The sequence below is a fragment of the Centruroides vittatus genome, unplaced genomic scaffold (assembly GCF_030686945.1).
Source record: "Centruroides vittatus isolate TY-2023 unplaced genomic scaffold, ASM3068694v2 contig_651, whole genome shotgun sequence".
In the NCBI taxonomy this organism is placed as follows: Eukaryota; Metazoa; Arthropoda; class Arachnida; order Scorpiones; family Buthidae; genus Centruroides; species Centruroides vittatus.
Genome location: NW_027122405.1, coordinates 1709996 through 1737068, shown reverse-complemented (window position 1 = coordinate 1737068; position 27073 = coordinate 1709996). Strand labels below are relative to the sequence as shown.

General features: G+C 29.3%; 1 protein-coding gene across 1 annotated transcript in view; it reads left to right on the top strand.

Moving 5' to 3' along the window:
• The first annotated feature begins 845 nt into the window (after positions 1–845).
• Positions 846–27073, top strand: part of LOC136979910 (WD repeat-containing protein 3) — a 54282-nt gene continuing 28054 nt past the window's right edge. Inside the window, exons 1-10 of the mRNA XM_067275948.1 lie at positions 846–1228; positions 5329–5538; positions 8163–8281; positions 14088–14166; positions 14925–15020; positions 17237–17338; positions 18569–18657; positions 21536–21680; positions 25015–25214; positions 26655–26748. Of these exons, the coding sequence (XP_067132049.1) occupies positions 1061–1228; positions 5329–5538; positions 8163–8281; positions 14088–14166; positions 14925–15020; positions 17237–17338; positions 18569–18657; positions 21536–21680; positions 25015–25214; positions 26655–26748 (1302 nt within the window). The 5' untranslated portion in view covers positions 846–1060. The remainder of the gene's footprint in view (positions 1229–5328; positions 5539–8162; positions 8282–14087; positions 14167–14924; positions 15021–17236; positions 17339–18568; positions 18658–21535; positions 21681–25014; positions 25215–26654; positions 26749–27073) is intronic.

The window sequence follows — 27073 nt, the reverse complement described above, 5'->3', positions numbered from 1 at the left end:
TGGGTTACTCCCCTTATTTACATACTTAGTTGCTAACATTAACTTTCTTTTCTGGCAGCTTTAAGTTTCCGACAAAGCTTATAAACCGTTTACAAAATATTTATCATAATTTTCTGGGATGTTTAAGACGGTTTATCAAGTATTTCTTTACTAGTGAATGTGGGGACTCCCCCCTCCATTTTTTTTTCTGCGGACTGTTACTTCCGCCGGGCAGCGCAAGTGCGCGAAGATTTTTCCTACGGCGCTTATTTCTCCGTGAGTTGTTTTATCTTCATTTTTTCATTACTAACAAGAGAGTGGTGGGGAACCTTCGTCCTAAATAAACATAAGCCCCAAACAAAAGATAATAAAACGGAAATAATAAAAAAATAAAAATAACGTTCGGACTCAGTTCCTTACAGTGCGAATGGTCGTAAGTCGAGATGGTCGCAAGTCGAGAAGTGACTGTAGATTATTTTGACTTAATGTATTGATTCCGCACGTACTGTACTGTACAGTACGTATGTCGTATTATCGATATTAATATCGATTTTTTTAAAAAATACTATCGCACATTACTGGTTAACTTTTGAACCTGGCGGTGCAGTAATATAGGTAACACTACAACCGACCACACAACAGTTATTTTTCGAAGTTTCTTGTGGGAGAAATCTGTGGTTCATTATCACAAGAAGAAAACAAGTACCGCGTTTCAGTACGTATCCAACCCAAAGACGCACATGTTTTCGCGAAAGCAGTTTTCTTTGCCTGCATACAGGTGGCGCTCAACTCAGTTTCACTAGCTCTATATAACAAGCTGCCGTGCCAAATTTCGTTTCTTAATTATTTATTTTTAGAATTACAATTTATTTTTTTCCAGAGATTTAATTTATTCCTAGATTATAATAAAATGTTATAGAATAAAGTAAAATCGAATAGAATATAATCGATAACTTGGCAATATTTGGGCGATTATTTAGTTCGAAATGTCAAGAAGTTGCGTGGTACATTTTGAAAATATTATACACGTGTTTGTTTCGATTAAAGGTATTTGCAAATGTATTTATGTTAACGATTAGAAATGGGTTTGACGAAACAATATCTACGATACGTTCCTGGAGCTGTTTTTGGGTTAATTGGAAGTCCTGTTAATTTAGTATTTCTAAAGTATCGAAATTTATATACAAAGTACTTAGCAGTTGCTGCATGTGAAAACGTCATTGTATGGGATACGAAAACTAGAGAAAAGGTAATTTCATTCATTATTTAGTTTTGGTGAAACTCAAACGTATCATTCGGAGCTCAATTGAAGTCCGAATGATACGTTTGGGACCTTAACAGAGCTTTAGAGTATACTCAGAAATAAAAAAGTCAAAGGAGCCATATCTCTTCGAGCGACCCTTTGCGAGATATAGCCTCCCCCAAAATTACTCTGTGACATTCCTATGCCTTTTTATCTACTGCCCCTTCTTACAACAAAAAATTTTTAGACCCCATTTTACAATGAGGAAGCTTTGGTGACTCTCCCTTTTAATACATGGTGTAAAACAAATATCTGAATGGATATGTAACACATTTTTTTCTTTATACACCATACGCCTTAGTTTTTTTAAATTTTTGCGACTGTCTAAAATTTTTAGTCTACCCTGAACCCCTAGTTTAAGAAATGTTGCTCTATGCCAAAAAAGCCTTGATTGTAGATAGCTCACTAGATGGAAACTACTCTAATAAAATAGATATTAATGTATAGATATTAATGTAGTGCCTATATTTTGTACAAGTAGAAGCATAATGGCATTTTTAACACAGCGTTTATTTGTACAAATTTTCTTTGCACATCGTTTTCAGCATTTTATCAATTGGTCTAAAATATAGCAGGTAGCAGTCTCAAAAGTATGAAAAAGATGTCTTATAATTAAGAATGTATAGTAATAGCCAGTCTGTGTAAAAACTTCGGGGATACTATAGATTACCACCTATGGAATTTCGGGACTTTGAGTTATGTCTGAACTGAGGGGACCAAGATGAGTTCAACGATATCCTACTTTTGGACTGGAGACGAAAAATAAGAAAGTTATCATAGTTTTTAAATTATCATACTTTTTTAATGCTTTCATGCAGATGGCACCATAGTTGCTAGTGCTGTCATCTCACGGTAAAGTCTGCAAACAAATTAAAAAAAAAGCACTCTGAAAAACAAGAAATTGCACGAACAGTCCAATGCCACTTCTTGTTTTTTCTTTTGTTCAAGAATTACCATGAATCAATAACTAGTGACGTTAAACAATCGGCGGCCTGCCGGCAGCTCCCCTCCCGGGTGGAGTCCATCGGGAGCACGAACAGTTGAACGCCAGTTCCTTTTTTTCTTTTGTTCAAGCATTGCGACTCCCAATCATGATAGAGTGGTCGGCTCGTACTATGAGCCGACCGTGAGCGATAGTGAGACTGAGGAACCGTAGCCCCCGAGGTTGATGAGCGCAAGGGTGTGCAAAAAGGACTTAACTCGAACTGTAGACGATCAGTGTGCTCTTGGATCAACATCTGCCTCTGTTGGAGGTATATATGGCCGACTTGCCGGACTGCCTGTTAAACACGCGATAGGCTTAGTGGAGAGAGCAACGCGACTCCCGATCATTGTGCGATTGCCGGAAAAAGTATGATAACTTTCTTATTTTTCGCCTCCGGCCCAAAAGTAGGGTACCGTTGAACTCGTCTTGGTCCTCTGAGTTCAAATATATACTCAAAGTCCCGAAATTCCATAGGTGGTAATCTATAGTACACCCAAAACTTCCAAAAATTTAGTAGCCATCTAGCACAGAAAAAAGACACAAAATATCAATGAGAAGGTGACAAATATGATGCTTGCGAATTGAATTTTTTCAATAATCAACGATTATTTTGAGAGTATGGCATATTTCTGAAATTATTGTACAGGCATTATTGTACATCATACAGTGCCTGAAATAATCATACAAATATGATGTTATCATACAGATGGCAACTCTGTGTAGATTACATTTGTTTGTTTGCCAACTATGAGATGATATGTAATTCGCAGCTAACATGTTAAAATATAAATGAAGAAAAACATATGATGCATTGATTATACATAATTACTAAAATCTAAATGACATTTTTCAGAAATGTATGTTGAAAAGTATGGAGCATAGACTGGTGGTCTGTGGAGAACTTTGGACATTTATCAACCCAAAGTTATGCAAAATATTATGAAAAAATGCAAATTGTTTGGTTGCTTTTTCTAATGCTTTTGGGGGTTTTTATTTGCATCAAGCATGAAATAGATATTATTAATAAATAATAATGTCAATAAATCAATAAATAATGTGAGTGCAATTTTTGTCCTTTGTGGAATATAACCAAGAAGCCATAAACTTATTTCAAACATGAAGCAACGACTTCACACTAATTTCTTATAGTTAAACAGATAAATTTCATATTAATAAAATAAAATGAAAATTTTATGATGATTCTTCTATAGATGTTTATATCATTTTAAAAAATTCATGCAGGATTTAAAATTGTGCGTTTAGTAATTCATGGAGTCAGAAAGGTTGGTGACTGCTGGCATAGACTAAAGATAATTACAAAAGAATTCAAAATAACTGTAATTTTGATAGTTACATTTCTTATTTTCACTAGAAATTATTTTATACCTTTTCTATTCCTCCTTTTGGAATCACACTTACAAGTTAGTATAAATCATGCCGCAATTTGTATAATTTATGAGAAATCTATCAATTCAGAATTAGCAATTACCCATTTCCCTTTTCTGTTTAACAATTTTAAAAAGATAATGAAAAAAGAATGATGTAAAAGTTATGTACTAAGGTAATTAACTAACAGTCTCTGAAAATGACTTTCCAATTTGCCTTCCAAATCTGCCTTGAGCAGCACCCATAATCTGAAAATCTTGGATATACTACTGATTATAACAGCAAATATTGAATATTAGGCTTTCTATTTCTGGTATCATATAATATCATCTTGTGTCACTGGTACTGAAAGAAGCATCACATTATCATATCATACTAGGCCTAGTATGATTTGATAATGTGATGCTTCTTTCAGTGCCAGTGACACAAGATGATATTCATTACTGGCAGTTGTTGTATTTTTCTTGTGATTCTTATATTCTACTAATTGTATTTGGATGCAACTTGAGACTTCACACATTGTTTTGTTACAAATAGTATATTGATGTAAATGTAAATTTTTCTTATACAGGGTATATCAGAATGATGTTTTAAAAATTTGGGGGATTGTAGAGGATGAAATTTTGAACATTTTGATGTAAGGAACCCATGGCCAGAAATGTGATATAAAGTTTCTACAGCACTTTGCACTTTGCGGTCGGTGTGTTGAATGAAACAGCAGAATACAGTATTTATGACAAGTTTTATTGACAAAACAGTAGAGTACAATCAAACTGTACATCGAATCAGTGGCTGCACTACTTTAGAGTAAATGTTCAATGTGACGACCACCAACTTCGTTGCATACGATGCAACGACGAACCATGTTTTGTTCGACTTTCTGTAAGATGCCACACTCCCCTCTGATGGTATTAAATGCTGTAGAGATGCGCTCCGTAAGCTCACGAACTATTCCTACAGGTGTTGCTTACACAAGGGACATTACATAACCCCAGAGGAAGAAGTCAAGAACATGACAGAAGGGTAGCTACCTAAGTGAAGGGCGGTCAAGCACTTCCTACCTCTGTAGAAACTTTATATCACATTTCCGGCTATGGGTTCTTTATATCAAAACGTTCAAAATTTCATCCTCTACACTCCCCCAAATTTTTAAAACATCATTCTGATACACCCTGTATAAGATATTGAAAGATATGTACAGTATATTCTATGAAGTTTTGGTATTAAAATACAAAAAACATTCTACCAGATGATGTTAACTATCAGGATGTTCTGTGAGGTATTCCTATATACCAGGGGTGGCCAACTTTTGTGCACATAAGATCTACTTTTTATCGTAAAAATGTGTCGCGATCGACTTGTTGTCATAGGCATAGTCTAAATGGGGAGGGGGAAGTGTGAAATACATACTATGTTTATACACTGTTTCAGTACGAAGTGCACTCACTGCTTATGAGTCGAGTCATAACTGCATGCATACAGTTGCGTTCGGTTACAAATATAATACATTAAGTCAAGACATCGCTAGCGATCGACCAAAATTGGCTTGGCGATCGACTGGTCGATCGTGATCGACTTGTTGGCCACCTCTGCTATATACAAATATTAAAACATTCAATACTTAGTAAATCTGTATCTCCCTTATTGTTATTAATACAACATGATTTATTTTCAGGTTATAGAATTTCAAGGTGACAAACATGAAATTACAACTATAACTGCTTGGCAGGAAGGAGATAAAATTGCAGTAGGATATCAAGATGGTTCTGTAAAAATATTTTCTATTACTACAAGAGACTGTATTGTTACTTTTAGTGGACATGCAACTAGTGTTTCTTGTCTTGCTTATGATTCTGAAGGTGGAAGATTAGTTTCTGGTGGAAAGGTATGAATTATATATATGTTAATATTCTTTCTGTAGACCTAAATATTTTAGAGAAATTAATATTACATAAATTTTATGTAATTAGAGGTTATAATAATTTTTTTAAGTTTATCATAATATTTTCACATTTTTCTCTAATTGATGATCTTTTAAATCAGATTTTTACGCAAAAACATAAAATTTTTTTAATGCAGTAGCATCTGTTTATTGTAACCATTTTCACTTGAATTGATAATACTTACAAACTCAGAACATTAAGTATAAAAGTGAATAAGATTACAGTTAGTGGAAATTCTAGTTTTATTGACTTTGACATTAAAAGGACACGTTAAAACAACTAAAAATTGTATAATTTGCAGATTTAAGTCAATTGTCTTTACATACTGGGATGCAAAACAAAAAACAGATTTACTCAAAACCAGATAACCAGAGTGGATGATTATTATGAATGCTAACATTTTCATAGCTCTGTCTGGGCTCTTCTTCAGGCTTTATAGTAAAAAAGAGAAGCCTGAAGAATATTCTCGCAAATTTTATATATACGTGAGAATATTTATCGCAAAGGAGTAATAGGCCTAACTAAGGCAAGGGCTAAACTGGAGTTCCTTTTGATTTTAAAGAAGAGTTGGTCCTTTCAGCTGCGTGGCAGATTCTGCTAGAAAGTTGCCACATGGCATGACTCAAATGATGGTATTTTCAAAAGGAAAATATTTGATTCTCAACGTACAGCTTCTCTTTTTTACTGTAAAGCCTGAAGAAGGGCCCAGACAGGGCTACAAAAACATTAGCATTCATAATAACCATCCACTCCGGTTATCTGGTTTTGAGTAAATCTGTTTTTTGATTTATTAAGTATTATTATTATGTTGGGTTATGTAAGATATACTCAGTTAACACTGGTGGCTGTGTACTATGCCGGACCAAAGTCAAGGCATAGTAACCAAAACAAAAATTAAAAAAGTGTATCAGTGTGTGTGTGTGTCTGTATTCAGGAATTTCCTTAGGTGTAGTTGTTGTCTGTATGCTGTCATGTTTGTTTCAAGTTTTGTGATGGCGTAGTAAGTATGGATGATAAACTCATTCATTTCTATTGTCCATTTCATCCATTGGCATGGTTTTCCAGCCTTTGTGGTCTGTGGATGCAATGCCACAGAAACACCAAGGCTAAGTTGGTTCCTCACATCTGTTGAGGGCATTGCAGTAGCTATGCTTGGGCTGGTGCTGCTTTCGCCACCGGTAATCAAGGGAGACTGCGGCCTATTTTTCGAACATGAGCTTCTGCCTAACCCACGAACGTGGACCTTGTTAACCCGGGCAACTTCAGAGCTGGTATCACACTTTGATCTGGTTACTACCATGATAAGTATCTCCACAGAATGTGGGTGTGGTCACTCTTAGCTTCATTTCTCCCCATAGACCTTACTGGCATGGTTGTCCCTACCAGGAGCTTGTGCTCCAGCCTGCATTGCTCTATGGTTCAGTAAAATTACTGGGCTCTCCCACCACGACCAGGTGGTGACCACGGGAGAGTTATTATTATTATTATTACTTAATGTGATTTATCTAGGTTTTTTGTGTGCTAAAACTTTTAGAAGTTAATATCAAGAGTGCTGCAAAAGAAGTGCAAGGAGGTGCATGTGTAACCACTAGCCAAACAAAAAATGTAAAAAAGAGAAAAGTAGAATATAATAGAAATTTTAGTTTATTCATAAGTGCACAAAGAAATCTGTAACAGCTTGCAAAGTTTCATTAATTTTGTATAACTAATATGGTAATCAATTTGAATCACATCATTCAATTAATTGTTCTATTGTACATCAATGCACCTCCCTGAAATAAATTTTCCTAACACCATTGGTTAATATACAATTGAAGAAAGAGATGCCAGCAATTTAAGCTACTATAATGTGAGCAAATAACGATTAAAATGTTTAACATTTACAGCACATGTTAACATTGAGAAGGCTGACATAACAATTACATGTTATCAGCTATGTATTGAGGCTGATAACATGAAAAATGAGCTTAAAAATGATTATTTTCTCAAAGATAATGATAACAAAAACCAAACTCTTATTATTAAAATTAACAAAATTTTATAGGTGTATTTTAAGTTATATGTTTTGGGACCTGCTAATTTTGATAACATTAAACAATAATATCTGTGATTAAAATAAGTGGAATCTACAGTATTGTTAGATTATTTTCATAATTCTAAGTATAGTGTTATATTTTTCACACTAATTGGACTAATAGTAAATGATATTAATCTATTAATATTTGTTTATTTGTAAGAGGTCATAAAAGTTTAAATTTAAGGTTATCTATAATATAGATTTCCTTAGTTTTCTTAAAAAATAAGAAGTTTTCTTTCTTCAATATTTCTCTTAATGACCCATAAGGATTTCTATTAATTTAACTTTATTAATATGAAATTCAGTTGTTGTGAAGTCTAATGTTTATTTTCATTGATAATTAAGCTTAATTTATCAATGAAAATAAACATAACTGATTTTTAAAAATTAATAATAGAATATTGATTTATAAATATCTGAGAATATTACTGAATGGTACTTTAATAAATTCTTGCTTTATTATATTTAAGACATCTATTGTTTTAACAGGATACAGAAATAGTTGTATGGGATGTTGTTAAAGAAGCAGGATTATTTCGCTTAAAAGGACATAAAGGAGTGGTAACAAAATGCCAGTTTTTAGAATCAAAAAATATTCTTATTTCAAGGTATGATTTAATTATTATAATTATGTTTCTTTAAGTAAAATATGTATGTAGTAAATAAACCCCATCAACTCAGATTTTACATAATTCAGGCAAATTTTTTTGAAAAATTGTAAAGTAATTTAAAATTTCTTGACATTAGAAAAATTGCAATATTTGGTCACAACACATAGTTTGAGAAATGCTGGTTTAACAACCGTAAGCTAATATTTCAGACAGATGATATAGAAAATAAATACAAAGTGGCAAATTACTTGGAAATTATAATTAAGGTATATTTTTGGTATCCAAAAATCTTTGCAATACCTGCATTATATTACTGTAGTTGGTAAATTACTATACACTGTACATTGCACTGTTATGAAATTTTTTTGAGCTCATTTCCTGTAATAATAAATTCTGCAATATACTCTAATTAATCTCATTAAAATTCTGTACAGAACTGATCATAATAAATTACTGTACTGTATATTCACCTCATCTTTCACATCATTGGAAAAAACACTAACTAGAACAACCTTTTTTATCCCTATTGTCCAATTAAGCAGGGGTTTAATGTGTTTAATTTTAATTTCTGTATTTTCATATTTTTCATATTGTAAATCTAATCGTCATTTGCCATTTATTGAAATAGAAATGTTGATAAAAAGAAAACATAAATATGAAATGACATGGTTGGTGTTACTGTATAACTTCTATTTTTAAAAGTTTACTTTCAGAAAAATAAACAATTAAAAAAATAATTTTATAGATATTATTTTCTACCAAATGGGGAAAATGAATTTTGTCAAACTGTTATGAAAACTTTATCACAATGTGACGATTTTATATTTGCATGGCAGTATTTGTTTAATAAATTAAGTGGATTCTTTTGATGATGAATTGAATATATTATATGTAATCTATTATTTTTATTTTCAGTGTTTTAAAATAGTATGTTTTATTTTTATTCTTTTATAGTATTTTCTTTTTAATATGAGATTTATTCCATATTCATAAATTGCTTGATGATCATTAAAATAGTTCTTGTAAAATATTTGACTATGTAGATATAACTAAAGGTAAATTCACATTAACATATAAATAAATGAAATGAAGACAAACTGAATTTTTGTTTACGTTATAATGTTATATACAGAGTGTTGATGATTATTATTAGTTTAGACCAGTGTTTCTCAAACTTTTTGCTCATGTGACCCAATATATTTGTTTGTAATGGTTCTGTGACCCAAATGTTTATAATATAAAATTTTTTTAAAAAATGGGAAACTGGAGTCATTGAATATTATATAATGAAATAAAATTATGCATTATTGATGTTACATTTCACCCTTAGAAGCTATCATCGAGTACATTTCTATTAAGAGTGGTTTGGGCCAATTTTGATTTGTAACATATCACTTACTTCAATTTTAGTTTTTGCTTTCCCATCTGTTATATATAACAGAGGGAAAGTATGGCAATTAGTCAAAAAATGACACCCCCAGATTTTAACGTTTTTGAATGCAAGACCTTGAGACATGTGAGATTGTATTCTTTGTTCAGAAGCTTATTTTAAACATATTACTTCACATTTTATTTGAATAAAATTGAGATGAAATATCTTCATATAAAAAGCATATCATGCATATCTGTTTTGAATTTTGGAAAGAATATAATGACTTACAAACAGTAAAAAAAAAAAAATTTGTAATGTTTATGGGGAAGATGCTTTTAAACTTCAAACATGTCATATATGAAATAGGAAGTTTTGAACTAAAAGATACACAATATTTTGGGCTTCTACATAGCTGTCAATGAACAAATTGTTAACGATTGACAAATAACACAATATATAGAACTAAACACAACAAAAATAAAGTTCAAAAAGCACTGAAAATATACAAGCTAATGCAAGAATGAGAGATGACTTGGGTGCACAACAAGTTGTGTTTACTCCTTGAACACATTTTTTTCTCTGCACACTCAGTTCAAACTTTAAAGCATCATTTGAACTCCAAAGAAAATTTTTATTAAATTTTACATTTGAACTCTGATCTGAAGCATTCAAAGTTAGAGTTGTTTGAAATTTGAGGTGCTATTATCAGGCCTCGGAGTCGCTCACTTTTCTCACTTGTACTCACTTTTCTGAAGTATCCTCACTTTTCTCACTTTTCAGGTCATTTTCTCACTTTTCTCACTTTTTTGGTCATTTTCACGTGCTTAATTAAGATGTGGGGCAAACCAAAAATAATTTTAAAGCCAAACGAATTGCCGAATTATCGGACTATCAGAATAGAATTTTTTAGAAGAAAATACGCGGCCCTGAGCAGACTCAAAATTGCAACTGCCCGCTTAGTGTCGTTAGGTTATAGAAAACAAAAATTTATTTAACGTATTTAAAAAAATCTTTTATGCACTTAAAAAATCCCTCTCATTACAAATTCAGAAGCCAGTGTTGAGTAAAGTTATGTACTCATGCCATATTTTCATTATTCGCCAAAATCTACCTTATCCGAATTGCATTTCCTTCTACAGAGTTTAAAAATAAGTATTCTAAGCATCCCTGCAGTTTTGGCTGTTTTCTAAGAAAATCACTAAAGTCCTTTTGCAGGGGAAAGCACATTACGCAGAGGGATTAATCTCTCAAGCTGACAACACTGCTGCCGCTTTTAAATTCAAAATATATAATTATTAAAATTAACACGAGATAGTAGCGTAACCTCCTACCACTAAAAAAGATTTCGTTTCTGACCATTTAGTTATCCTGGTTATAGCCCAATAATTTGGCAGATTATTTGGTTTTAATTAACAATCGGGTTATGGAGTTGTCGTTTACAAAAATATTTTTTTACTTGATTTATCTTTAAATAATTTCATAAACTTGAGTTTAATAAAATTACTTTAATGATTTCATAGCATATTGTTAACGTTAAATCACATCTACATCTTCCCATAAATGTATGTTTAAATTGACTACAAGTATAATTATTCCATATAGTAAGTGTTATTTTCATAAAATGTGTGATTACTTTGCTTGTGAAATATCCATTTTTTAATCTTCTCTTATGCCGATTATAATTGTGCATTAATTGAGAGACTAAAAAAGTAAACGAAAATGTAAATTCATATTTACATATAAAATTTACCAAATAAATTAAAATATTCGAAGTGTTGTAAAAAGTACAACACGTAATTGCTTGTGAGAAAGATTTTCACAGGCTTCCCAAAGGTTAACAACTTTGCAACGATGTTGGTTTTTATTCATCTGCAGGAAAAAGTTTTTTGTTATTTATGAAATCATTAATAAAATATTATTTTACTTATATTATTTGGAGTATATTTATTTCAGATTTATTATTTTATTTGGAAATCAATATTCACACATCTCGAAGCATTAAAAAATAAACAGTTTCTGATAATGATAAATATCCGAGAATAGCCAAATTAGTGAAATCAGCATAGAAAATCCCGTTCCCATGAATGAGAGGATCAATTTTATGCCGGGCACTTTCTCCTGATAGAGCATCAGTGTTGGAAAGAATGCTTAATTCACTTTTGATTGTTAAGGAGGGACTAAACATGTATGACCAAAGCCCACACCTTGTACCTATTGCAAAGGACGACTGAAATTAGCTTCCTCGGTGCATAGAAATTATCAAGAACGATTGGAAAATGAAAAGAAGTTAAAAGAATAAGAGAAACGGAAAAAAGAGCACAGAAATGTTTTGAAGAACAACAAAAGAAAGCTGTTCGTAACATGAAGATTATGGAACGGCAACTGAGTTTAAACCAGAAAAATGTAGAAGAAAATGAAATACATGCGACAGTCTAAGTTTTGTTAGAAGCAGCAAACAAAAAAACTGGAGAAGGCTATTAACAGCAAGAACATGAATGAAGTACAAGCAGCACGTGTGATGCTTATTAGTGTTAAGTGTTCAAAAGCAAGAGGAAGCGAAATAGAAGGAAGTTGATAACATGCAGAATAATCTTAATAAAAGAACATCATCTTTCATGACTGATTATTTACAGAAGCCAAAGACATTTCAAGTATTCATGGTTTACTGGAAATACAGAAGCCACTGGTTATCGGGAAACAGAAAAAAAAAACGCGATATAACCGAGTAATAAAAATTCTGGGCTTTTACTAAACAGATTATACATGCTATGGAATCTCTGTTCTTTCATCAGCAAGTGTTTCTGATATAAAATAAGCTTAGTTTTTCAATCCTGAATTTTATTCGTAGGTTATATCGAATTAATTGACGTTTACGTAAACATCGAAACCATGAACGCCCATTTAGCATTGTTTCTTTAACAATGACATTGAAAGACAAATACTGTCGATATAAAAACAAAACATCAATTGCGATTTTATTATACAGTACTATATAAATCGCTTATTAGAAATTCGTGTAGTTTATATTTTTCAATAAAAATTATAAATGCTGTAATTGAAAATTTAAAAAAAATGAATATTGAATATATAATAGAACATCAAAACTTATAAAATTACAGAGTAAAAATTCTCTAAAAAGCAAAATGAAGTTACTACTGTATAAAAATTTTAGAAGTTTTCGTTCAGAATTAGAGAGATCTTTTCCTTACACGTTATGCGGTGAATTCGAAATTTCACACCTTTATGTGAATTGACGCAATACCGTTAATTCACATAAATGTATGAAATTTCGAATTCACAGAAACTTGTAAATGAGGAGACTGTACTTAAAACTAATAAATAAACAACTTTTATATCAAAAGGAAACAAATGACAATCGATCTATCCACCTGTTCTGCATATTTAGCTCTTTCTCGTATTTCGTTGCAAATAGAAATTCAGTGGTAATTGGTAATTTAAAATTAATTGACTCAAATGCTTTTAAAATTTAGGGGACCAAAAAAACGCGATATAACGAGTGGCTACTATATTACAGTATATACAGAAATTTTTAAAATGTGTTTAACCATAACAGAATAAAAAGAAATAACAATTTTTACTGCTGTTTTGCTGAGTTTTCCTTCTGTGTTTTCACTTTGTTTTGTCACTATTGCACTCACTTTTTATTCACTTTTTCTGTATTTCAACTCACTTTTCTCACTTTTTCAAAGGGGAAATAGCACTCCTAGGCCTGTATTATAGATAATGTTTTACTGAAAATACCATTAATATAAGTAACATATAGAACTTAACTAAAAGTAATTTATTAAAATAAATATATTGCTGGTGTTTTTTCTTCTAGTTTATTGGCATCTGTCAATATCTTTTGGTTCCAAATTTTCAGCTCTCAATCCATCCATTTATATTTACTTCTGTACACTTACACATACACTTACTGTATTTACTAAACTCATTCTTTCCACTATTGATCTAATTTCTTTGATTTAACATCACCAATTTTTCTCTTTTCTTTCTTCTGATGGTTTCCAGGCCATCGATTTCTTTGGTAGCTTATAATAAAAATGAAAAAGTTTACAGTTATAAACTCCAATCAAAATTAAAAATTGTGTGTTGTTCTGTTAAACATTATATTTAATATTAGATCTGTTGTCTAATGCTCCAAAACCTTAAAATCTGGCAACATAGTTAAATAAATAATTTTCTAAAAAATTTTTAAATAAGAAATTTTGCATATATTCCAATTTATTTTATCTTAATACTATCTGAAAATGGCTATCAAAAATACTTAAGTAAACATATTGCTGGATTTTAAGGACTTTTTGAACATTTACTAATTGCAGTTATTAAACTTCAAATGAGAAAATGTTAGGAATTTGTTTTATTACTAAAAAAGTAACTGATATCGTTGCTAATAATTTTAATTTTATTTAGTTCTAAAGATACATTTATGAAATTTTGGGATCTTGATACACAGCATTGCTTCAAAACACTTGTTGGCCATAGAAGTGAAGTAAGTGATTTTATTTATTTACAGTTTATTAAAATATAAAATATTGTATTAAGAAATGCTATTTAGAAACTTTGAAAGACAATGTATCTGGAAAACTGTTAGTAATGTTTTTTTCTCATTTTACATAATAAATATTATTGTATTCATAGTCCACAATAAAATACTGCTTAAGGCCACTGAAGATAATCTTTTTAAAGAAACATTTTGCTTTTCTGTGACCATTATCAGTTTTATATTTACAGAGCAATGTTCTGTTCTGCAATTATTGTTTAAAAAATGCATTTAAAGATTGATAATTGAGTATCTTCCATGTTTGACTATAATAAAAATTTTTTTTTAATAAATGTAGTATAATACTGAAAATATATTTTATTTTCATCTATTTTACATTATACTTCTTGTATTCAGCTACTTAAATATTCAATAATCTATTTAATAAAAATAAATATAGAATTTATTTATGTACATTTGAACTACCTTATATAGAGTTGCCACATCATTTGCTGAAAAATTGACATATAAAATCTGAAGCAAATGACAGAGAGAACCTTATATAAGATAGTTCAAATGTATGTAAATGAAATATATCTACTCATTGAAAGAAATAGAGAATTTATTTAAATATTTTATTATTTTGTTTTAAAATTGAGTAAAAAATTTATTTCTTTTTTAATCAAGAATTTAAAAAAATATAGTTTTTCAGAATATTGAAAAAAATTATGAAAATTTTTTGTAAGTAATGTTATTTTCAAATCTAGATATGGGATTTTGTGCTTTTAAATGATAGAAGAATCATCACCGGAACTGTTGATAGAGAATTAAAAGTTTGGGATATTAAATTCTCTGATGATGATGTAAGTATTCTCATAAGTATCCTTTTAATGAATTTTTATGATGAATCAATTATGAAAATTAAATTACCTTTCTGTTATATACCATATTTGCCAGTGTATAACATGGACTCCATTTTTTGGACAATATTTTTGTAGGAAAAAGTGTCTTATAAGCCAGAAATTATGGTACAATAAATTTTAAATATAGAAATATTTTGCCAAACTAATTACCATATTGGCTTGAATATTAGTTGATTTTTTCCCTCCCAGTTTTAAGGGAAGCAAAAAATCACTCTCAACCTATATTTGAGCCTTGACTTATATTTTAGTCCAATTAAAGTTTTCTTCAATTTCAGTAAACGTCTTTGGTACAGATTATAGAGAGTTAAACTAATGCTAAAATTTGGTGTGTCAATTGTTTAGCAATGCTAAATGCCAGTCAAGTTGTGGCTTGTATCACAGTATGCAATGTATGCATAGAAATTAAGTGTTTAGCATGATTCACTACCACTCCAACTGCACTTAATATAAAACACAAAAAAATACTTTGAAAACTTTTAATATGCAGTTAAAACTATCACAAACAATCTAACGTTTTCAGTCAACTTTATTGACCATCCTCAGGATCAAACAAGAACCGTTATTTTGAAAAATTCTATTGCCAAACATAAAATTTAGAACATTTTTTTAAAAATACATGTGTAAAAGAGCGAACTGAGATTGTGCAACTTTGTTTTTTAAAAAAAAGTTCTAAATTTTATGTTTGGCAATAGAATTTTTCGAAATAACGGTTCTTGTTTGATCCTGAGGATGGTCAATAAAGTTGACTGAAAATGTTAGATTGTTTGTGATAGTTTAAGCTGCATATTAAAAGTTTTCAAAGTATTTTTTTGTGTTTAGCATGATTGTAAATATTAATTAGTTGATTGTTTTTATCATATTCAACAGAATCTGTCAATTTTGGTAACTTCTATGAAAATTCTATTTTGACCACTTTTTAATTTTATTCCTAGGAATTTTTACTAATCAAACAACTGTCAAAAATGGGGGAAGGCTGCTGAAAATTTATTCTGTTTTATAGTGTAAATTTCTATTGTAATTATAAATTTATGTATTCAATATGATTATATGTTTAGACTTTAGAACATTTATAAATTTGTTTTATGGACAGTTATAAAATAATACGAGCAAAAATGAATGACAAAGTTTTGGTTTTGTTTTCAATAATCATAAAACTACATGTACACTTTCCAGAATATAAGTAAAATATGCCAGGAAGCCTATTTCCCTTGGTATGATGTACTACATATACTGGATAGCCAACCACTCAGCACATGGAACATTGTCTTGATTTTGCTTTACAACTTTTATTAATTTTATTTTTATTGACATTGACAGAAAAGAAGCAATAAGTTACAATACTTACAATATAGAAGCAATGTCACCTAGGCATTTAACACATATTTCTATAAAACATACCCTTTGAGTATGATTTTCTGATTGACTAAGTGTGATTTAAATGCAGTTTAATCAGTAATACATAATCAGTTGCTTAGATAAGAACTAATAAAAATGCCACATATTTTTGTAAATGTTAGAATAACAGTAGAATTATGAAAGATTGTTGGTGAAGACCCAATTATAAAGTAATTTAAGAAATGTTGCATTACCAACAATTTGGAGGATGTACTGTTCAAGTATACTGAAGTTGGTAAATGGCTATTTAAGTAGGTTAAACACCATGCTTTTGTTCTGAACAGAGGATGTGTTATTCAGAGGCTGAAGATCATGTTGGCAATGAAATAGGAAACAGGAATGTTGACAATGAATATTTTGATGAATATGAAAGTGATGAAGTATCATTTCAATGACTTTCCAAATTTTTTGTAATGTAAATTGCTAATTTTTTGTATACAAATAAAATTAGTATAAAAGGTTGACTTATATTCAGATCCTAACTTTGTCAGAAAGTAAGGATTACTAAATTGGGAGTTGAATCATATTTGGGCTAATATGATAATTGTTAATCATATTGGTATACTGGTATAGATTTTATTTTTGATGGTAGCAGGCAGTTTTTATATAATAAGAGAATTACATATCTCATCATTTGTTAATTATATAACAGGAAAAAGTCATTAAATAAAATATGTAAATAAAAATTGTATGATTAAATAAATAATATTAAATAAGTATTTAGCAAAAATGTATTTTAATTATATAATCTTTATTTTTAGAATAACCTGGAGTGTGAAATAGTAGGATCAGTTATAAAAAATAGGAAAGATAAAGTGACATTTTTCTCACTAGATAATTTTTCAAGTCTTCTGGGTTGTTATGTAAGTAATTATTTAAAGTTGTTCAATGGAATAATAAGTTATTTAGGATTTTGGAAGCATTAATGACTTTTAAATAACATTTGCAATAATATATCGTATATCTCGGCGGATAAGACGATAGTTGAATCATAAAAAAGGCCCCCAAAATCCGGGGTTATCTTATAGGACAGATACAAAAAAATTAGATTGAAATTTATATAAATTAAAACCATTATAAAAAAAAACGGACAAACCGTAACTATTTACTAGTAGAGAGTAGAGCATGTGCACAAAATAGAATAGCCCATACGACGTTTTTGTGAATAGTCCAGGTCATTACCCGAATGCGGAATCAGTGCGAATGTTTGCAACAATCGCAAGGCAGTGCAAGAAAATAAAATTTGTTGATTCAAAAAATTACAAATAGAACATAATTTCGTATACACTATACAGTATTATTATTCAGATGATGATTGCTGATCTAAACTAAATTCGTAGGCTGTTGATACTTTGGGGGTCGTGTTATAGGACAGATAAATGCTAAAACTATAAAACTTCAACGAAAATTTATACCTCGTCTTATCCGCCGAGATATACGGTATATATTTATGTGAACATAATTAGTTTTTGAAAATGTTTTCTTTTTAATGTTAAATTAAATTCTGTAAATTATATATTGTCATTTTATTAATTTTTTCTATTTATTTATGAGAACTTTTAAATTGCTGAGTTCTAGTGACATTCTCAGTTTTCTTTCAAAGGTTTTTTTGTTTTTTTTAAAGAAATTGGACTTCTGAAGTAATCTCTTGTGAGGTGCACAATGGACTTTTTAGGTCAAGATGCATTTAGCCTATTGTCCCCATTTTACAGTAACAACAACAATATCACTGTGTAATTAATTATACAAGTTCTAGCTTGATAGTTAATATAGCTCTCTTATTTGATTATTTAGTTTTTGTAACAATTATAATGCAAATACAGAACACTTGAAAATGTCCCTTAAACATTTTGATTTATACTTTATATTTGGTATGATTATTTATTATTGTATTTTTAAGCTTTTCTTTATTTCTTATTCTTAAACTTTTTAGATTGAGTATCCTTAAACGAAAATGAAAACATAACTGGCAGATGCTTTGTCATCTGTACAGAAAATTTTTATTTTATTATCCTATTATCATTTGTGGGAAATTATTAATATACTATGTATTTTGATTAGAATAAAAGATATAATTTTAATATAATTTACAGGGTTCAGATCAGATGCTTGAAATATTTAAATTTAATAGTGAAGAAGAAATACAGAAAATATTACAGAAAAGGAAGAAAAAACAGAGAAAGTAATTATGTTTTTCAAATGTTTGAGTGTTTAGTTCATTTGTACTTAAAAACTTTTTTAACAATTAACCACATATGTTAGCAGAGATCTTCTGCAACTACTAGGTGTTTTTTTTTTGGTGGGAATTCTTCACCAAATTGACTTAGCTGTGCTTTCATGATATCTTCATGCTTCATGCTAGCCATCTAACTGTGTAAAAATTTCAGTCAAAAAAATTTTTCTGCATATCATAAGCACTCATAAAACTGTTGCAGAAAATCATTGCCTTACACATGCTGTCCTGTACAATTTTTCATTTTTATCGCACAATCACTCATGTAAAGCAACAATTTTCCGCTTAGACATCATTTGTGGTGATCTGACATCATTAAAACTGATATCATGTAGGTCTTACGTGATTGCCATAATTATGAGGTAGTTATGATGACATGGATATTTGTTAGCTATGCATGACATGATGTGGTAGTCAGCAACTACTATGACCTTGAACATTTGTCTCCGTAATAGCCTCAGACAAATATACTGTGTTTTAAGTTGCTCTAAGTGCTTCAAGTCAAAGATTTCCTTTATTGGTCTGATAATAAGACATATGAAAATATTTGTCTGATCAAAAAGTCTTTGAAATTAATGCATTTGGCTAACGTTTCTACAGCTTGGAAATTAGTTTTTGATACATAAAATTTGTTTTGTTTACTTAACTTTTACATCTGTTTTAACTTTATTTATTCTAAATAGTAATTGTAGTTATTGTATAATTCATATTTTATTTTATCTTATAACCATTTAAATAATAATTTTATTATTAGCTTTTGGCAGTGATGGTTTCTATTTTTGAATGTATTTTACTTATTGTATATTTAAGAATTTATAAGAATTTGAATTGATCACTTATTTTGAATGTGTTATATGATGATGGAATTAAATAGGTTGAGAATGTTTGTTTATAACTAATTTTGCTGGAATTAAGAAGACTGTTTTCATTTTATTTCTTAAAAGTACATTAAGGGAGTTCCAAACTTTTTCATCACTAGATTTAATTTCTTGACCTCTTTTTATACTGATACAAAATAAAAATAAATTATAAATAGGTTGAATAAAAATCACGTAAATATTATTGTATTTACATAAATCAAAAATCAAGTTTTGTGTTTCATTTTAATAAAATTTAAAGATATATTAATTATTTTTATATATTATTGTTAGGTGCAATGTTGATATACACTCATATCTGTAATTAAAGAATTCATATTTTCACTGCTGTAAAAGAACAAAATGAAGTAGAAATGCTGTATAGTAACTTCTAAGGGGGAGTGATATAAATTTATGCAAATTTATTGATAAGAGACATGATGTAAAAATGTTTTCTGTCAGTTTGGGTCATTGGCATTGTAAGAGGTTGTTACTGCATTGCATGTATAAATGCTATCACCTGTAACTGCATAAAATGATTTGTAGGCAGTAATTATAGTCCAAAGAAGACATATTGATGACATCAAGTGCAGCAGCATTATTGCAAGATTAGAGGCTGACCAAACTCAGAGACACACGTCACAGGAACTGAATGTTCCACCAAGTGTTATCAATATGCTTTTTCTACAGTTCCAGTATGGAAAAGATGTATTAAGGCAATACAGCAAAGGTTGTCCACATGTCAGAACTGCATATCAGGATCAGTGGCTATAAATGCCTAACCCCACTCCACCAGTGCAGAAAGTGAGCTGCTTAGAAACTCACAGCAGAATCAGGTATTGCTGTATCCAGACAAATGATTTACAGATGGCTACAGTTCTGAAGATGTAGGCATCTTTATTTGGGGTGGTGTCATGTTAAGGTCTTGTACACCACTGCATGTATTCAAACTTGGTACAGTAACTGCCCAGATTTATAAGGAGTGTGTCATCCTGCAGCAGTACCTCTGGCTTTTTAGAAGTAAGTTTAGTTCTGAGTCATTTTAATGGATGATAATGCTCACCCACAGGTCTGGCTTAGTTCAGAAATACCTGGAATCTAAGGATATCAGGCATCTGTCAAGCTACCCTATTTACCAGACTTAAACTCCATAGAACATGTTTGGAATATACTTGGTTGCAGGATTGCAATGCATCTTCTTCCACTGCAGAGCTGTGAAGAGAACTTGTGCAAGAGTAGACATCATTACCCCATAAACTGCTGGACAATATTAGAAACAGAATGCTGAACTGAACCACTGTGCGGAATGCAAGTATTGCCATTTGTGGCAATCATACACACTAAGCTTCATTTGACATGGGTGTGAGACATTCATGACACAAGAAGTGTCATGCAGGAAAGACCAAAGCCCATCATTTTTCCTTTTTTCGTGGATTTTCTTGTTTTTAATTTTTTGATAAATTAAATAAAATGATTAAGGGAAATAAAATATTGTTATTAATTTTTTCCTATTTTCATGTGTGGCCCACATTTTTTTCTCAGCCCAACAACAATTTTGGTTGGACATAGCTGTTATAATATGATAATGCCATAAAATTTTTTCTAGAATTTTTATATGTTCTCTGTAGTATAAAGTTTGGTATTTAGATGTTAGAACATATGAGTTATCGACTATATAAAACAGAAAATGTATAGAATTTTCTATAGATTATTTCTGTTTCTCTATCTGTAGAAATATAATCATTTTAGTAGCTATATTATTATAGGTCTAATTAAAACTAAAAGTATTATTATTGATGCTTTAAACTTGTTGATATCTGATTTATAATTTCTTGACATTAGTAATTACTGGTATGCCAACATAAGTGAACATTCTTCCTATCAACATTTTCATAAATGTTTTAAGAGATAACATATTTCTTGTACTTTTTAGTAGTTAATTACTAAAAATATCATATATTATTTTTAAGATTATTGGAAAATAGTGAAGTTGCAGATGTTTCTGAGTCAATAGAGAAAACATTGGATGATGAGATTTCTTCTTTGCTTTGTATTAAAGCAAATGGAAAAATTAAAGGATGTAGTATTATACAAGAAAAAATTAACCAAGCAATGGTATGTATATTTTAATTAATAATGACAAATTTTATGAATTAAAAAAGTTAATTTTTAAGAATGATATCAAATTGTGTAATAAAAATGTGAAATAATAAACTAATTGTGATATATGTAATATAAATTAAGATGTTCTACTTTCTCTGCTGTTACAGTAAGTTGAATAGAACAATTAAGTCAAACAGTTAACATATTATGCATTTCTAAAATGACAATAGATGAAAACATCTGAAATGATATCATTGATTAATTATAGCCACAAATTTACAATACTTAATGAAGAAATAAAATGCCTTTAATATTAACATTGTTCTTAACTACAAAGGAAAATTAATTGTAGTTAATTACATCCACTTTTATTTATATTCTGCTATGGTTTTACTTTATTGAGAAGCAGATCTGTTGTGTAGGCATCTAAAAATATTAATAGAGTCTACCAAATAAAAATATTTGATCAATTTCATATAGTAGTTTATTGAATAATATAGATTAATAAACAGACAACACTATTGAAATTACATAAATGTATGAAATACAAAAGTGTACAAAAATTATATATTATGCAAATAGTTAAACTTTAAAATTTTCCACAAATGAAATTTTGATACGTGTGCAAATAAAATACTTGGTGATATAGTGTCTTCCTGAATATTGGGTTGATGCAAAAGTTTCTGGAATTTTTTAAAGTTTTATAGTACATCATTTATTCAAGAACAAAAATAGTTTATTTAAGAAAATAATTGGTATTACATTCAATCATCTTTTTCCATTGATTGAACAAGTTATGGATATCTGATAAGTAAAACTTGAGCTGTTTTGATTTGAAAAACTCTGCAAGTGTGATTTTCATCTTTTCATCATCAGCAAACTGCTTTTTATCAAAGAAGTGTTGCATGGAGCATAGAAGATGGTAGTTGGATGGTACAGTGTCTGGGCTATATGGGGAGTAAGAGAAACATCCCTACTGAGATCAAGCATCTTCTGCCAGGTCACATTTGTGGTCTTGCATTGTCATAAATAAAGCACACAATATTCATCTGTGACTGAACTATAGTGGACTGGTCACAACCAAGTATCTTGCTCATTTATTGCATGGATAGATGTGGGTTAGCTTTCACCAGCTGTCACAGCTTGTCATCTGATAGGACAGAAGTTCTTCTTGAAAATCATTTATCTTCATCTTCATATTGCCCAGCTTTAAATTTACTGAACAAATCATAAATTGTAGATTTGGAGATGACATTCTTGCCAAATGATTGCACCATATGGCAGTAAGATTCAGTTATTTTTATATCAAATTGATAATTTAATGCACAAGTGCAAATTTGATCATGAGAAAGCATTGACAAACTTGACATCTTTTAAAAGTTGGTATTGCCACACAGAATATCTTTTCACTTATTAATAAAACTGATGAACACACTTGATGCCAAATTAGTACTATTAATAGATATGTGTATTTATTGATTGTTTTGCTTATGACTGTACACCTCAAAACCCTTTATTTACATATCCCACAAGAAACTTCTAGATGCTATCTGTTGGAGAAGAATTTTGAATATTCTAGAGGTCTAAAAAATTTCAGAAACTTTTACATCAACTCAATAGCACTATCCTTGTAAAATATTTGTGAATGAATCTTCTCTATAAATATCAAATAGAGAATTCTTCAGTAGCTGTGAATTAGTAAGTGTACAAATTTGTATTCCAAACAATACTATCACCAAATCATGTGACTTTCAAACTCTCAAATTTAAATATATGTGTAACTCTCATTATTTTATGCAGTTCTTATTTTCTGATGTTTTTCACATTGGCACCATGTTTGAGTTAGTGTCAGCTTCAAAGACAAACAGATGGTGATGCTAAGTTGATGTTCAGCTATTTATTAAATAGAATATTTGCATTGTTTATTTAAAATATTTTTAGTTTATGTTTTATTTTAAGATTAATTTTTGTTCCAAAACTTAATCTTTCAGATGACTAAATTACCATCTTTTATATTATTCCTCATAAATTTTCTTTTTCTCAGATAATTTTCCAAATAACTGAGTTTTTGTAATTTAATTTTATCCAGATTTTGCACCTATAATGTTTAAAAATACACTTTATTTTTTTATTTAATTCAAATTAAAGAATATTTATAGAAATTCAGGTAATCAGAAAACATTTCTTTTAATTTAACTGTTTTAAAAATTATTCAAGATAAAATTATTTTTTATAGCATATATTGAAATATGTTCAAAAAGGAGTACAATAGAAATTCAAAATGAAATTAAATTATAGTATTGTATTTTTATAATAAGCATGTTCATTTTTTTAGTTGAGGACAAGTTAAGATAAAATGAGAGATTTTTTTTGTATCAAAAATATAGCATTAATAAATTCCAGATCTCTATCACTGTAAGACATGGTTATCAATGCATTTGTCCAAAATATTGCAGTCATATGATTTGTTTGGCTGTTTAGCACACAGAGAAATTTTTGTCTTCTGCTTGTCTGAAACAGATGTTGATTGAGTATGATGAATAGCACAAATAACGAAGTTTTGTAGTACTTCGTTATTTGGTGCTATTCATCATAAGTTTTGTAGTACTTAAGGAAAACAACTAAAGAAGCTTACAAAATATTAAAACAGATATATAGCAAACTAGCTCTGCATTAATCCACAGCATTTTGATGATTTAAGGCATTCTCTTATGGCTGGAAATCAACACTGAAGCAGACAGGTCTACAGACTCTAGTGATAGTTTGATTGAAGAACTTGTTAACACTGCTGATATCATTACCATATACCAGTCACCAGACAATACCTGTCAATTCTGTACAGACACTACTGGATCATACAGTAGGAAATATCTTAATCTTCATGCCAGTGATTTGTGGCTGCATTATTCTAAACTGGCTTGCACAATGCTAACTTAGGCTAAGTTTTGTCCTGTTACCAGCATTTCTGTATTATTAGTAGGGAATGCATTTTCCATCCAGGAATAGCAGTGGTCAAAGCATCAGAAGCAATTCTGAAGAATTTTTTCAAAAAATGGCTACTATTCATCTTCAAGAACTGTCAGAAATGATAGCAGAAGTGCATTGAATTCCATGAGAAATATTTTGAAAAAGTTATTCCTCATAGTGATTATCATGAGGAAAAAATCAATCTCAGTTTGTTTTGACTCACCCTCCTAATATCAAGTTTTTAGATATAATTATTTCACTATTTCATATGTTCAAACATTAAAATAACATTAATTTATTTTAAATTCAATATTAGTAACATATTTATTACTACTCACAATACAGTAATGTTATGTAACTAAGCATTTTTATATTTTAGATTGCAATTTTATTACACAATAATAGTATAGAATTACATAGTGTAATACACAGTGGAATCGATAAGAAATCTGCAGAAAATAAATTAGTACAAACTATTGGAAATCTTGGTCATCGCACTGATGTTCGCACTCTTTCCTTCAGTTCAGACAACTCATCAATTTTATCTGCAAGTAAAGAAAGCATTAAAATATGGAACAGGTAAACATTATGTATTAATAATTTCTAATTTTAATTTTTGTTAATTAATCACATTAAATTAGCCTAATATATAAAAGTTTAAGAGCACTGTCTATCAGCATTAATAAAGGTTTTGATGAGTAAAACACAAAATAAATACAAGCACTTTCGACATGTATAGAATGTCTTCTTCAGGCAAAATGAAGACAAATTTTAGAATGTTGATTTGAATTTTAACATTAAAAGTAACACGTGCACTCCAATTAGAACATATTAGCATTAATGTTAAAATTCATATCATTCTAAAATTTGTTTTCATTTTGCCTTAAGAAGACATTCTATACATGCCGAAAGTGCTTGCAAAATATTTTGTATTTGTTGTGTTTTACTCATCAAAATCTTATTAATGCCAATAGACAGTGATCTTAAACTTTTATATAGGAATCTGGCATGAAAAATTAATTATTTCTTTCATTATCCTAATATGCATTTCTATTTATTTAATTATAATAATTTTAATAAAAATTTAACTTTTTCATTTGAAAAGCAGATGAATTTATTTGAAATGACTAAAAGTAGTAATTACGATCCATGTTTGTATATCAAATATGTACTGAAATATTTGGAATCTATATTACTGTAAAAAATGGTTATTGGTACAGCTGCCCAAAAAATTGTGTATATTTATGAGTCATTTTCACTCTGATAACCTGCACTGGTTCACAACTTCACTGGCTACACATCATTAAATGATTTTACATTTTTGTTTAATTAATTTATTTATTCATGTAACTTTTAAATTTATAATTTTATATCATGCATTTTATTTACTTAGGTAAAAAAAGATTACATAAAAAAAATAAAATACATATGGAATAATTTAGAAAATTTTGCACAATTTTCTAAGTTATTCTATCTGATGTAATAGTGAATAGTAAATATCTAATCACTGTAGGAATGATTTTTCTGAAATTTATGCTTCTGTAGCAACAGAACATTCTTGAAGATGAGAAGTTATACTTGAAAGTGTTTGAAATATATAATGTACAAATGTTACCAAAAAGAGAATTAAAAGTTTCAAATTTTCAGGAAATGGTGATTAAAAATAAGAAACTATTTTCAGATAAAGTTTTGACAATCTAGTTTCTTTTTATTTGAATCTATTTAAAAATAATTATTATAAGAATATTTCAGTAGCTTAATAACAGATTTTTAAATAAATTTGTTACTTGAGTTGTAGTCTGTAGAAAGATGAGATATTTTGATATTTTTCCATTATCAGATAAATTCAATTTAAAAAAGAATTATTATTTTCTACAAATTCTACAATTACATTTTATTTAAAAGTTTTTGATAGTAATTAAGTAATATTTACAAAATAAAATATTTTTAAAAATTAAATTATATAGAATATTGTTTATTGATCTTAATATCAAATTTTTATTTGCATTAAAAATATAGTTTAAATCAGCAATGCCTGTGTACAATGGAATGTGAACCTGCATTATGTTCTTTATTTGCTCCTGGAGATAGACATTGCATCACAGGAACCAAAGTAAATTGTTATTTTATTTTTCTAATTATCAAATTAAATAACATTAATTTTTTTATCAAATCAGATTTTAAAAATTGAGTATAAAAGTCTCTGTGCAAATTTTTATGTTTTAGATTTTTTTTTATTACATCATTGAATCTCTATTTATTTTGATAAAATTTTTAACAATTATCATTATCAAAAATAAAAAAATTGAATATAAAATTAATTATGTGTTTGATTCATTTTATTATAGATTATTATTAAATATTCTTTACTTTTTTTTTTTCCTGTGGGCATTAAGAGGGCTTTTTTTTTCAAGTTTATTTTGGGTTTAGCCAGACCT